The 14,365-nt window shown below is 47.2% G+C and overlaps 1 protein-coding gene across 2 annotated transcripts in view; it reads right to left on the reverse strand.

The window, feature by feature from the left end:
- PACC1 (proton activated chloride channel 1) overlaps positions 1–13,624 on the reverse strand; it is a 44,925-nt gene extending 31,301 nt beyond the window's left edge. Inside the window, exons 1-2 of one of the 2 annotated variants that reach the window (XM_022593432.3) lie at positions 13,276–13,614; positions 9,122–9,218 (exon numbers count right to left, since the gene is read on the reverse strand). In XM_022593432.3, coding sequence (XP_022449140.1) covers positions 9,122–9,218; positions 13,276–13,311 — 133 coding nt within the window. In that variant the 5' untranslated portion in view covers positions 13,312–13,614. Of the gene's footprint in view, positions 1–9,121; positions 9,219–13,275 lie in introns of both variants that reach the window. The other variant, XM_089909530.1, reaches the window with a different exon arrangement.
- Between the last annotated feature and the right edge of the window lie 741 nt (positions 13,625–14,365).

The following is a 14,365-nucleotide window of genomic DNA, read 5'->3' on the forward strand; positions in this document are numbered from 1 at the left end:
ATAAAAAGAAACGAAATTGAGCTATTTGTAATGAGGTGGATAGACCTAGAATCTGTCATACAGAGTGAAGTAAGTCAGAAAGAGAAAGACAAATACCGTATGCTAACACATATATATGGAATTTAAGAAAAAAAAATGTCATGAAGAACCTAGGAGTAAGACAGGAATAAAGACACAGACCTACTGGAGAACGGACTTGAGGATATGGGGAGGGGGAAGGGTGAGCTGTGACAAAGCGAGAGAGATGCATGGACATATATACACTACCAAACGTAAGGTAGATAGCTAGTGGGAAGCAGCCACATAGCACAGGGATATCAGCTCGGTGCTTTGTGACCGCCTGGAGGGGTGCGATAGGGAGGGTGGGAGGGAGGGAGACGCAAGAGGGAAGAGATATGGGAACATATGTATAACTGATTCACTTTGTTATAAAGCAGAAACTAACACACCATTGTAAAGCAATTATACCCCAATAAAGATGTTAAAAAAAAAACATGGCAGGTAAAAGCATATTCACTGTCATGAGCTGCTCATAACTGCAGTGGCAACAGGTTTCAGGTTGCTACATTCTAAGGGGGCTTGAAAAGATCACAAGATAAAAGTGAAGGACTGAATTGGCGTGTAATGTCTGAATAGAATTTTTAAGAGTTGGTAGGGACCTGAAAGGCTATCTGGTCCAACCCCATTCCTTGTGCAGTGATCCTGGTCCCACAGTCAACACCTGGCACAGAATGAGGGTCCTAGAGTCCTGACTCCTAGCGCATGCTCTTCCGCTACACGACAGTAAACATCAGTCCTTAAGATTCAGTTACTAATGACGATAAAAGAAGATCTGATTGAAAAAACATAACTTCAAAACAAGCAGAACATTTTTAAGGTAAACTGCATATTACGTCTAGGCTGTACAACATGATGAAGATGAACAATGACAGGCATCTGTGGGCAGGTGTCTCCTCTATCACAGCCAGAACATGATTTGAAATGTTCTGCCTTCATGGTGCCCTTGGTTAGGGAAAGAGATGACTTTCTCCCTACTTATTCTCGAAACTTCAAGAAACAAACTAATTTAAGGCAAAAAGGCAAAAACTTTAAGGCAAAAAACTAATTTAACAGAAAGGTCACATGACAACTGCACCAGCTGCATTTGTTTGGCAGGGGTACCTGGACAAATTACTCTCGTGGGAACACGGGCCCAGAGTCTCTTCTGTTTCATTCACAGAAGCCAGGTTTAGCCTCTCCACAGGCCCTTCACTGATCCACAAATTGGCATGTAACGTAAATAAAACACTGTAGAATTGTTTATCATCCACACGTGCTATACGTGACACTCCAATTCTAAAAGTAGACACCGTTTCATTTTACCATTCTTTTAGACAGGTGCTGGATATTTGAGAAAATGTCCCACACACTCTGCAGTCAGAAAAACCAAACTCTGGCTTCTTTTGTGGCAAGCAGGATAAACGTATTTTAAAAGTATACATCCTTTATATATATATGCAAAGTCACAGTAGAAGAGAAAAATAATGCACAAGATTTTCTTGGGAAAGGTAATTTATGAGTTTTGTAAAACCCATGACAGAATTGCTTCAAAAACCCAAACTTGCCCCAGAATGTAAATCAGGCCATTAAGAGGATATGTAAAACATTGTGGGACCTTTATTTACAGGAAAGGAAACTGGCTGACTACCGCAACCCTGCAAAACTCTACCTTGCAGAGAGCACTGGGCTAAGATGCATTCAGGTTGTGAAGAAGAAATGACTTCTTTTTTTTTCTTTTTAGTGATGTGGTGGGTTTGTTGTTCTAATTTTGTTTTGGTTTTTCTGTGAGATATAATTTACCTACCATAAAATTTACCTTTTTAAAGTGAATATATTTTGTAGTTTTTAAAATATTCACAAGGTGTATAACCATAACCACTATCTAATTACAGAACGTTGTCATTACCCAAAAAGAAACTCCACACCCATTAGCAGTCACTCCACCTTCCTCCTGGTCCCTGGTAACCAATAATCTATTGGGTCGGCCAAAAGTTTCATTCAGTTTTTTCCATAAGATGGCTCTGGTAGCACTTAGTTGTCCTTAACTTTGTTCAAAACAATTGTTAGATTGTTTGTGAGAGCTGTCATATCAGCGTGCATTTAAAAAAAGACTTATCAAAATTTGTGAATTTCTGTGTAGTCATTTTAATATTGAAGATGGAAGAAAAAGAGCAACGTTTTCAGCATATTATGCTTTATTATTTCAAGAAAGGTAAAAACACAACCGAAATGCAAAAAAAGATGGTGCAGTGTATGGAGAAGGTGCTGTGACTGATTGAACATGTCAAAAGTGGTTTGCAAAGTTTTGTGTTGGAGATTTCTTGCTGGAGGATGCTCCATGGTTGGGTAGACCAGTTGAAGTTGATAGCAATCAAATTGAGACATTAATTGAGAACAATCAACGTTATACCACACTGAAGATAGCTGCTGACATACTCAAAATATCCAAATCAAGCATTGAAAATCATTTGCACCAGCTTCGTTATGTTAATCACTTTGATGTTTGGGTTCCACGTAAGTTGAGCCAAAAAAACCTTCTTGACCATATTTCCACACGCGATTCTTTAACATAATGAAAATGTTCCGCTTTTTTTTTTTTAAGATTTATTACTTATTTATTTAATTTATTTATTTTTGGCTGCATCAGGTCTTAGTTGCGGCATGCGGGCTCTTCGCTGCAGTGCGCGGGCTTCTCTCTAGTTGTGGCGTGTGGGTTTTCTCTTCTCTAGTTGTGGCGTATAAGCTCCAGGGCGCGAGGCCTCTGTAGTTGTGGCACACAGGTTTCAGAGCGCACGGGCTCTGTAGTTTGCAGCACGCAGGCTCTAGTTGAGGCACACCAGCTCAGTAGTTGCGGCACACAGGTGTAGTTGCCCCACAGCATGTGGGATCTTAGTTCCCTGACCAGGGATCGAACCTGCGTCCCCTGCATTGTTAGGCGGATTCTTTGCCACTGGACCATGAGGGAAGTCCCAAATGTTCCGTTTTTAAAACAAACTGTGACAGGCGATGAAAAGTGGATACTGTACAATAATGTGGAATGGAAGAGATCATGGGGCAAGCGAAATGAACCACCACCAACCATACCAAAGGCCAGTCTTCATCCAAATAAGGTGATGTTGTGTATACAGTGTGATTGGTAGGGAGTCCTCTACTATGAGCTTCTTCTAGAAAACCAAACGATTAATTCCAAAAACTACTGCTCCCAATTAGACCAACTGAAAGCAGAACTCGTGGAAAAGCATCTGGAATTAGTCAACAGAAAACACATAATCTTCCAACAGGATAACGCAAGATGGCATGCTTCTTTGACACCAAGGAAAAATTGTTACAGTTTGGCTGGGAAGTTCTGATTCATGTGCCGTATTCACCAGACATTGCATCTTCGAATTTCCATTTATTTCGGTCTTTACAAAATTCTCTTAATGGAAAAATTTTCAATTCCCTGGAAGACTGTAAAAGGCACCTAGAACAGTTCCTTCCTCAAAAAGATAAAAAGTTTTGGGAAGATGGAATTATGAAGTTGCCTGAAAAATGGCAGAAGGTAGTGGAACTAAAGGGTGAATACCTTGTTCAATAAAGTTCTTGGTGAAAATGAAAAACGTGTCTTTTATTTTTACTTAAAAACCGAAGGCATTTTCTGGCCAACCCAATACTTTCTCTTTCTATGGATTTACCTTTTCTAGGCAAGTCACATAAATGGAATCATATAATATGTGACCTTTTGTGTCTGACTTCTTTCAACGTATGGGGGTTCTAATTTCTCTATATCCTCACCAAAACTTGTTAATCGTCATCTTATTGATTGTAGCCATCCTTGTAGGTATGAAGTGGTATCTCACTGTGGTTTAGATTTGCCTTTCCCTGATGACTAATGATGTTGAGCATCTCTTCATGTGTTTATCAGTCATTTGGATATCTTCTTTGAAGAAACATTACTCAGATTCTTTGCCCATTTTTTAATTGGGCTGTCTTTTTATTATTGAGCGTAAGAGTTCTTTATATATTCTAAATACAAGTCCCTTATCAGATATATGATTTGAAAATTTCTCCCATCCTGCGGGCTATCTTTTCACGTTCTTGATAGTAGCCTTTGATGCATAAAAGTTTTTCTTTTTTTTTTTTTTTGCCGTACGCCGGCCTCTCACTGCTGTGGCCTCTCCCGTTGCGGAGCACAGGCTCCAGATGCACAGGCTCAGCGGCCATGGCTCACGGGCCGGGCCGCTCCGCAGCATGTGGGATCTTCCCAGACCGGGACACGAACCCGTGTCCCCTGCATCGGCAGGTGGACTCTCAACCACTGTGCCACCAGGGAAGCCCAAGTTTTTCATTTTGATGAGGTCCAATTTACCTATTTTTCCTTTGGTTGCTTATCTTTATCTATTCTATTAATATACAACTGTTTCCATGGAGAACTGATTGTAATGACTAATTAACTGTTTTCCTCAATGTGATTACATCTCTGATGTAATAAACTGCTTATTCAGTTAGCATGTCCGGTCTCATCTCTCCCTTTGAAAAGAATAATAAGTGGTTGTGCTTCCCCTGATAGAGAGGTAACGAACAGACTGAGGCTTTTACCACATTATGGTATGGAATTCTTTATCTCAGAGAGTAACATTGGGAACATAATCCTGGGCACTAGGTGCTTAACTCAAACCTCAGCTGCTAAATGCTCAGCAGCCTCATACTGTCTTCCTGTCCTGCTACTCTTAGTTCCAGGCCCTGCATTCAACTCCAGCTCCACCTCCTCTTCTGGCCTCCAAGTGTGGACATCCTCCGAGGCTCAGTCTCCATGGCCCTCTCCTGCTCATTCCACATTCTGTGTCCCTGGCTTTCTTCCAGGGCCCTAAACCGCCCACTACGGGTCCTCTCTCTGGTCAATCCTATACCTCTCACTGCCTCTAGGCCATCTCTAACCAGACCCACCACATCAACTGAAGCGTGGTGTGTGCACCACAGACGAGCATCTTCTCTTCCAGCCACTTGCCCCTCCAGACTCTGTCTCTGTATGGTATTATTCTCCCACTCACCTGGCTTCAAACCTCAGAGTCTTCTTTGGTTCTTTCTTCTACCCCCTCCCCTACATCAAAGCAGCCTATCACATCAGCCTTCAGCCTTTGATGTGGCACAGTTGTCTCACTTCACCTTAATCCAGGCCCACAACCTGCCACACTGATCTTCCTAACATGCCCACTTCACTCCTCTTACTGCTCTGCTCCACTCCCTTTAAATACTGCCTGCCCCCTAGAGAAAGTCCAAACCCCGACACTCAAAGCCACCCCCAGTCCGACCCAGCTGAGCTTTCCTACCTCACCTCCCTCTGCTTCTCCTACCAACCCTCTGCTCCAACCACTGTACCACCCACCGACTCTGCAACACCCTATTGTCATTCCCATCTCTACGTGTTTGCGCACACACCCCTCCTCCCTGGCTAGCCCTTCTTTTTCACCCATATATCACCCTCCTTCAGATTAATCCCACTTCCTTCACCAACCAGCCCTCCTTCGTTCACTCCTGAGGCACCTGTCTCTAGCATTTCTTTGGCCCTCATTCACTCATTCAAGTTGGCTTACATGAGATGCCTTCCTGCTACAAATCCCCACCTCCCTCTCCCAGGGTACCAATACACACTGAGCACCTACAGAGGGCCAGGCACTCTACCAGGCACTGGAGTTACAATGGGGGTAGGGAGGGGACAAACCTTTGTGCCTCACAAAACTCAGGGGCAGGGCCTAGGGGCTGACACAATTAACGAAAGAATTATAGTCAATAAATGGACACTCTCAGCTGTGCTAAATGCTACAAAGGAAAAGTACTGAATACTAGAAAGCAGGTAACAGGGAGAAAAAGACCCCATTGGTAGGTCAGGGCAGGCTGTGTAGAAGGAGGGCAAGTTCTTCTTTGGGTAACCTGCCTTCTCTCTCCACATGGCCTGAGCTCCCGGAAGCAGGCCATGCCTCACTCACCTTCTTCGTGGTTTTAGCATTGGGCATAAGGGTGAAGGAATCCATGAGTGACTCTGGTGGAGGAAGGGGAGGATTTTGGAACAAGAAAGCATCTCATCCAGGAACAACTGAGCCAGAGTCAGAACACGTTCAGAGACAGCCCTGAGTTCAATTTGAGCCCTGCTACTCTTTAACTCTGAGCACAGTACTTAACCTCTCTGTGCCCCAGGTTTCTGTCTATAAACTAGGACTAACCGCCTCCCTCAGAGGGTGGCTGGGAAGATTATGGGATAAAGTATATAGAAAAAGCCCTACCCAGGCCTAGTAGAGGAAAGCACCTAATCATTGGTGGCTGCTGTCATTAACCATTATTTTTATTATTCTTAGGGGACTCAGAGGCAGGAAATGAGCTCTGAAAGTTGTATACCAGGTCATCAAATTCGGGCTAAGTCACTACTGAGACGAGCCAAAGGGGCTTCTGTGCACTGGATTGTCTACGGTCTAAACAGGAGATGCGCCCAGGAGAGTTTCCCCAAAAGCAGGGAAGGCTCTTTGCCAGCCAAAGGAACTACCCAAAATTTGCTCTGCCTGAGGTCTGGCTGCCTGCCCTGACTGATCGCAGGCTTTGAGGCCCCAGGAACCTGAGGCAAAAGAGAGGCTGCCAAGGTCGAAGGTCATCACGGCCACTTCCTAATTTGCCTGGCATTTATCTATAAAAGGAAACACAACAGGAAACTCCATCTTTCCAAGTCTGGCCTCCCTCCTCTTCCTGCTGTCACCATCTATTCTCTTCTGACGGGGGGCAAGAGAGCAGTGCAGGGTGCAGTAGGCAGAATAATGGCCCACGAGAGATGTCCACGTCCTAAATCTTGGAGCCTATAAATATGTCAAGTTACACGGCAAAGATGGGATCAGAGTTGCTAATCATCCAACCTTAAAACAGGGAAACTATTCTGGATTATCTGGATGGGCCCAATGTACTCACAAGGGCTCTTTAAACATGGAAGAGGGAGGCAGAACGAGGAGATGTGAGAAAGACCTGAAGATGGAAGGAGAGACATGACCCAAGGAAGGCAGGCAGCCTCGAGAAGCTGGAAAAGGCACTAAAATGGGTTTTTTCATGGAGACTCCAGATAGGAATTCGCCTGCCGACACCTTAATTTTAGCCCAGTGAGACCCATTTTGGACTTCTGATCTCCAGGACTCTCAGATAATAAACCTGAGCTGTTTAAGTCACTAAGTTTGTAGTAACCTGTTACACACACAATAGAAACTAACATACAGGGCTTTTGAACAGTTCTCCCTGGGACCTGAGGGCTTCAGAGGCAATGCCTAGAGTCAGAGTGAGGGTAGTCAGGCTACGACCTTTTACACATTAGGCTTTAATAGAAGGATGCTTAAGATATTTTTTAAAAATCACGGGTGCAGTAGAAAGAGTCTGGGGTCAGACAGAGCTTGATCCAGTCTGTCTGTTGACCAGCTACGTGATCTTCCCACACTTCACTTAGCCTCTCTGAGCCTCAGGGCCTCATCTGGAATCATGAGGATGACCGCCTCCCAGGGTTGTTATGAGAATTAAATGGGCAATGGGGATGACAGAGCCTGGCAGTCAGTAAACATTAGCTGCCCTTCCTGCCTCCTTCCTTCTACAAAGTCCTCTCTAAGGATTAGGCACAATCACAGAATTTCCTATCCCATTCCCCTCCCCTACAAATATGGGAACCCAGAGGAGCAGAAGCCCACCTCCCTCAATCCACCCAAGAAGCTGGAGTCAGGCTGGGACTCCATTCATTCACTCACTCACTCATTCATTCACTCAATGAATCCTTATTGCATGGCCAGGGCTGAATGGGGAGCAAAAGGGACTGTCTCCACCCTGGTGGAGTTTACGGTCTAGTAGAACACACAGACATTAATCAAACAGTCAGGCAAACACATATACCATTCCATCAGCAACAGCTGCAAGGGAGAGATGTGTAGGCTACGAGTGACGGGGGAGGTGATCTAGCCAGGAGGTCAGAGAAGGCTTCGCAGGGAAAAAATGAATGAGCTGAGAGCTGAAGGATGATTACGCATTAACAAGGTGACAGACGGAAGAAAATTCCAGGCAGAGGAATAAAACTACAAAAAGGCCCAGGGGTGGGAAGGAGGCCCAAAGTAAAAGAAGGCCAGCATGGCTGAGGGGCAGTGAAAAAGGGGAAGTAGGGAAGGAAGGAAAAATAAATGACTTTCGGGTTCAACTGGGTGGTGATGGTACCATTCCTGGAAACAGGAGACACTGGAAGAGGGCGAAGCTGGCAGTGGGGAGGCCATGAGGTCAATTCTGGACGTGTGGAGTTCAGGGGACCTTTGGGACATCCTGGCAGAGCCACCATCTGGGAATCTGGATACACAGGATATGAGAACAGGTAACCTCTGGGCCAGAGATATAACCACGGCAGTCACGTGTGAGCCAACAGTGACTAAAGCAGGGGAGAGGGCCTGAGTGAGGTCACCTGCCAGAGACTGAGAGAAGGAGGCCTCTGAGAAACATTTAACACCCAAGAGCTGGAGGGTGACTGCAAAGGAGGCTGGAAGGAGTGACCTGAGAAGTAAAGTGTCACATCATGGAAGCTAAGGGAGCAGAGTGTATCCGGGATGAAGAAGTGGTTGACAGTATCAAACATTCCTGCAAGGCTCTACAAGATGCCACCTTACTGACAGGACCACCCAGCTGGGCGACAAAACTGGAGAGGCCCGATGTCCAGGGATGAGGCCTATCAGATAATCGCCCAGTGCCCTGGGAAGCGACCCAGGTATTAGAGGCTCAACTGCTGACAGCGTCCCTGGGAAAAAGCAACAAAAAAACAGAGACCCAAAGTTCTTGTCATTGTATCCAATGGCCTGGCCTCAGGATCTGGCTCAAACTAGAGGACAGAAAAGAGCAGATGCCGGCTTGGACACATCCTCTGTCCCAAGGCTGGTTAAATATGTATAGCTCTAAAACGAGGGCAATACTTGAGATCCGACACCAGGCAGGGGCTGTGCCTCTGACACAGGTCCCCAGCTGGCGAGGAGCCTGGACTGGGGCCTCCAGCTGCGGCAGTGGCTCAGCACCATTTGCCGGCACTTCCACCCCCAGCGCTGAACCCACTTACCTGGTAAGATCCCTGGACCCTGGACTTTGACCGCCTCCTTTTCCCGCTCGTCCGCCTGCTCTGAGTTCTCAACCACCTGATCCAACTCCTCACTCAGCTAAAGGGAGAAACAAAGAGGGCAAGGAAGTCAGCTACATCAGCTTTGCTTTTCTGGACTAGAATAAGAAAGCAGAAGCTGTTTCTCACTTAACTGTCATGAAAAAAAAAAAAAGAAATCACATGATATAGGGTATGTTATACCAATTCTACAGATTAACACACTGAAGCTCAGAAAGTTCAAATAACTTCAATGTGTTAGTTTCCCAGGCTGCGGTAACAAAGCACCACAAACTGGGTGGCTTAAAATAACGGGAATTTATTCCCTCACAGTTAGGGAGACTAGAAAGCTGAAATCAAGGTGATGGCAAGGTTGGTTCCTTCCAAGGGCTGTGAGGGAGAACCTTTTCCATGCCTCTCTTCCAGCTCCAGATAATGGCCAGCAACCCTTGGTGTTCCTTGCTTGTAGATGCATCCCATCTCCGATCTCTGCCTCCATCTTCACACAGAGTCTCTGTGTCTCCACATGGTCAATCTTCTTATAAGGACATCATTCGTACTGGGTTAGGGCCCATTCTACTTCAGCATGACTGCGTCTTAACTAAATACATCTGCAATGACCCTATTTCCAAATAAGGTCACTTTCTGAGGTGCTGGGGGTTAGGACTTCAACATACCTTTTTGAGGAAGACAATTCAACCCACAATACTTTCCATGGCCACAGAGCAAAGAGCAAAATCCAAGTTAGTCTAGTTCCAAAACCCATGCTCTTAATCACTTCCCAAAGAAGGAGGAAATGCAAGCTTAGAGTCTGCTGAGGGAGCAGAGGGAACAGAAGTTGGTGTCAGAGCTAAAGTCCACCAACTCAGGCTGCAAATGGCAGAACAAAGTGGGGAGGGCAGACCATCCAGAGACAGGTGCTAATTAGCAGCCTAATAGCAAGCAACCTCCACCTCACTTCATCAGCGTTCTCACCTGTCAAATGGCGAAGATGATACAATGATAACCAACAAGGTTCCACAGCATTAAGGAGAAAAGCAAGAAACACCAAGACCAGAGTTTAGAGGAGGACCTATCACTGGATTGGGAGGTGAGGGAGGGGATAGACTTCCCAGGTATTTTCTTAGGCTCACAGGGTCAACACTTAAGGTCGCAGGACATCATTAAAAATTCACCTCTAAGAAACTTGAGTTACAACAAAGCTCTTATGTATCTAATATTCTTCCATCTCCTTCTCCATGCCTCTGCTCCTGCCCTTTATTTATTTTTAACATCTTTATTGGCGTATAATTGCTTTACATTGTTGTGTTAATTTCTGCTATATAACAAAGTGAATCAGCCATATGTATACATATATCCCCATATCTCCTCCCTCTTGCGTCTCCCTCCCACCCTCCCTATCCCACCCCTCTAGGTGGTCACAAAGCACCGAGCTGATCTCCCTGTGCTATGCGGCTGCTTCCCACGAGCGATCTATTTTACATTTGGTAGTGTATATATGTCCATGCCCCTCTCTCACTTCACCCCAACTTACCCTTCCCCCTCCCCGTGTCCTCAAATCCATTCTCTACATCTGCGTCTTTATTGCTCCTCCCCTTTAGAATCAGGTAAAGCCTCTAGTTTAAAGCCCTAAAGCCCAAAAGAAAAGAAAACCAACACGTGAAAGAAGACACCATGAAACACAGGCCCACAGTGGGAAGGAACACAGATCAAGAGGTCCCCAGGGCTCTTTCCCTTTTGCTGGCCAAAGGGCAAGGAGGATGTTAGTTCTGGGAAGGCCCAGCGTTCTCTGATCCAAGCCTCGCACAGGTTCAGCCTAACCCTAACACACTCCTAACCCAGTTCCCCTGCTGACTACCTGCAGCCATAATAAACCCACCTCCTTGCCCGGCCCTGGCCAAATTCTCAAATGCCCCATCCTGCAAAGCCAAAATCTCCCCCCAGCAAAGAAACCTAACTCAGAGCTAGGTCCACTCTCAGAATGACCCATACAAAAGATTCAGGAGGCCTCCTTCTTCTGAAGAAGGTGAGAGACAGGGACTTCAGAACGGGCCACTAACGAAAGTAAGGGGAGGGGTCCTTCCAGTGTCTCCCACCAACGGAAACTGAATCCACCCTTGGCCTTACCCCTGCAAGCAGGATAACTGCCTATATTTTAATAAACATTTTAGGAGCCCTGCTAGGTAAGGAGATAATGCAGGTTGCGTGTGAATGGTGAGGGACATGGTCCTGTAAACCAGGACCCCAAAGCTCCCCAGAAGCAGGAGCTGCCCACACCCTGCTAATAAGAACTAGCATTCACTGAGGGGTCACGACTGCCAGGCACTGAGCTGAGCACTTTCACAGACCAACTCATCTAATCCTCAGAGCCCTGTGAGATAGGGACTATCATTACCTTCATTTTGCAGACGAAGAAACTTGAGGCTCAGAGAAGTTAAGTAACTTGACAAAAGTCACACAAATGGCAAGAGGCGAGGCAGGATAGGAATGCGGGCTTTTTGACTTAAAAGTCCTAGTATCTACCCACTATGCTCTATTCCCTACAAACCTGAAAACTTTCAGAGTCGAGGAAAGACACAACTCATTTCCCAGGATTCCCCCACTGCCTCGGGTACAGAATCTAGGGGCCACAGAATCCACAGCACTGGTTAAAATCCATCAGGCTCCTTTTGGACAAACGAAATGGTAGGAGAAATACAGAAATTTGTCCCAAAGTCAGATTCTAGCCTAGATCCCACACTACAAAATGGCAAGCCTCAGGCAAATCTCATCTGTCTTTAACTTGGCTTCCCCTTCTACTACGGGGCTAAGGCATCTGCTTTATATACTCCACACAGTATCATTTACAAAGGGAGAAATATACATCAATATTGATCAGTATTGATCAAGACAGCAGCAGTTCACATGAGAAGGACTGGCAGGATGATAGACTCGTCTGGGAAGTGAGACCCCTATGGAGCATGTGAGATTTGAGATCCCTCCTTGCACAATGGGGGGAATTTTAACCAAAGGAGTTTGAGAAGGGGGTAAAGAAGAAGAAATGGTGTGAGCATAGGCATAGCAGGAGCACGTTTTTAATCGGTGACTTTCCAGTGCCGCCAGAACGTAGGTGGGTGAGAAGATGACGAAGGTAACAGAAGACACGGCTGCAGGGCTGTGAAAGCTTGTAAGAAGTTTGGACTGTTCTGGGTAGACCAACGGCAGCATCAGGTGTATGTAAAAAGGAATGCTCGGAGATCAAGGCAGGGCCCAGCATGGGAGACACCGAAGGGAGAGTTGGTTAGAGCAGACTTGGGGTCACAAACCTGAGGATTGAGGATATGGAACTGCCTGAACTTGCCAGGGAGGGGAGCACGGTGAGGGACACAAGGGAGGGAAGAGAACTAGAAATGACCAAGGTTTGGGACCCTAGAGGAGGAGAAGGAGAGCAGTTCACTAGTGTCAGTAAGAGTCAGCAGGAGGAGCTGGTCTGAGGGAAGAGCTGGAACCGCAGCCTGCAGCGCAGCACAGACAAGAATGAGACAAAGAACTGGAAAGTTAGAGTTACAGTCGTGGGAGGAGGTGAAAGTGGAGAGAGAAACGGAACGGGGCGAGAAGCAGCTCTGTCGGTGAGAGCACATTTTCAAAGTTGGTTGGCCATCAAAACGAGCTGTAATTATCGCTATCGTTAGCAGCTGCAGGGGCCACGAGGCCTTGGGCGTGGAGGGGGCTGATGCCCACCGCGCCTCTGCCCAGCTGGGAGCAAGGCGCGGGTGCTTCCACTTGTTGCAAAGAATCTCGGCGTGGGGGGCGGGGGGGGATCCGCCCGGCGGACAGCGCTGCTGCCTGGGTCGGACGAGGCTTTAATCATTCACCTGATGGTTAAGGGTCGAGACTCCGGGGCCCCGGCTCCATCCTTCTGCCAAGCGAAAGCAGCATCCGGAGGAGGCTCGGCGTCCCGCTTCCTTCCTGCCCCGCTGCAGCTCAGCACGCGGGGACCCCTCCGCCGAAGCACTCACCGCTACTCGGAGGCGGGCTCTGCCCGCCCGAACGCCCCCCACAGCCCAGCCGCCCGGACCCCCGGGACCCGCTCTGCCTCACAGGAAAATTTGCTTTCGCCCCCCGCCCCTGCCTTGTACCTCTTGGTAGGATGTGGAGAGCTCCTGGCGGATCATGGCACTGACCGGACCTAAGGCAAACCTGAGCCCGCTGCGATCCCCGGGAAGCAGCTAGGCGAGCACCGCGGCTGCAGCGCCGAGACCTGCCGGCTCTCCGAGGCGAAACCGGTCCGCAGGAGCGGCTTCGAGACAAGGCGGGGCGCACTCGGCGCATGCGCCTCGCCTCCGCCGCCGCTGGATCCGCGAAAGGGTTGCTGGGAAATGTAGTTCTGGGCGTGAGGGCCCCACTCAGCATTCCCGGAGTAGCGAAGCCTTTGAGTTACCCAGAGCCAGGCTTAACCCGCACGTTAGACGCACGTGCTTTCCTCTTCTCTTACTTCCTCTCTTTATTGGAGGGGGAAGGACGGAGAAAATGAGTGGAGAGTGGAACAAGGGGGCCAAGTCAGACAGGTAGGAGATCCTAATCTATAATTGAAAGAGGAAGCTTGGCCTTGTAGGTTATAACCATAGTTATAAGCACGTTCATGCCCATTATGCCTTTCATCCTGCGAGGAACCCTGTAAAGAGTACATTTTTCTCTCTGTTTTACAGGTGAGGAAACTGAGGTACCTTGTTTCAGAAGGGATGGGGAGAAGGCCATAAACAAGTGAAGATTATTTAATCCAGGAACAGACGACAAAATCCAAGTTCTTTCCATTATTCCTGGGGCAGACACTTGGAGTCAGGACCTCTAGATTCTTGTCCTGGCTCTGTCCTTCTCCCACAGGTCTTGTAATACTCTGAGCCATCCTCTGTTCACCTTAGAATGCAACTGCTAAACCCTGCCCTGCTTCACGGGTCCTTATTTGAGCCAAAACAGGTCCTGCAGCAAAACCCAAAGGTGCTGTTCACAGTAGCAAAAGCCTCCTGCCCTGAATGTGGTGGAAAATTGGGTGTTTGCCCTGTGGCAGGGCGGACCCACATCATCCCCTCTTCCTGTTGCCTGAACAGCTGTTCTATGTGGCTGCCCTGGGCTGTTTAGTAGTGAAGCAGATAGAGGTTGCCTATGCCTTGGTGAATGCTGCTCTGTGTTCCAGGCAGCTGCAACTCTGCAAACCCCTGCACTCAGGGC

The sequence above is a fragment of the Delphinapterus leucas genome, chromosome 1 (genome assembly GCF_059928025.1).
Source record: "Delphinapterus leucas isolate spDelLeu-1000000601 "Yukka" chromosome 1, BTC_Dleu_Yukka2, whole genome shotgun sequence".
NCBI lineage: Eukaryota > Metazoa > Chordata > Mammalia > Artiodactyla > Monodontidae > Delphinapterus > Delphinapterus leucas.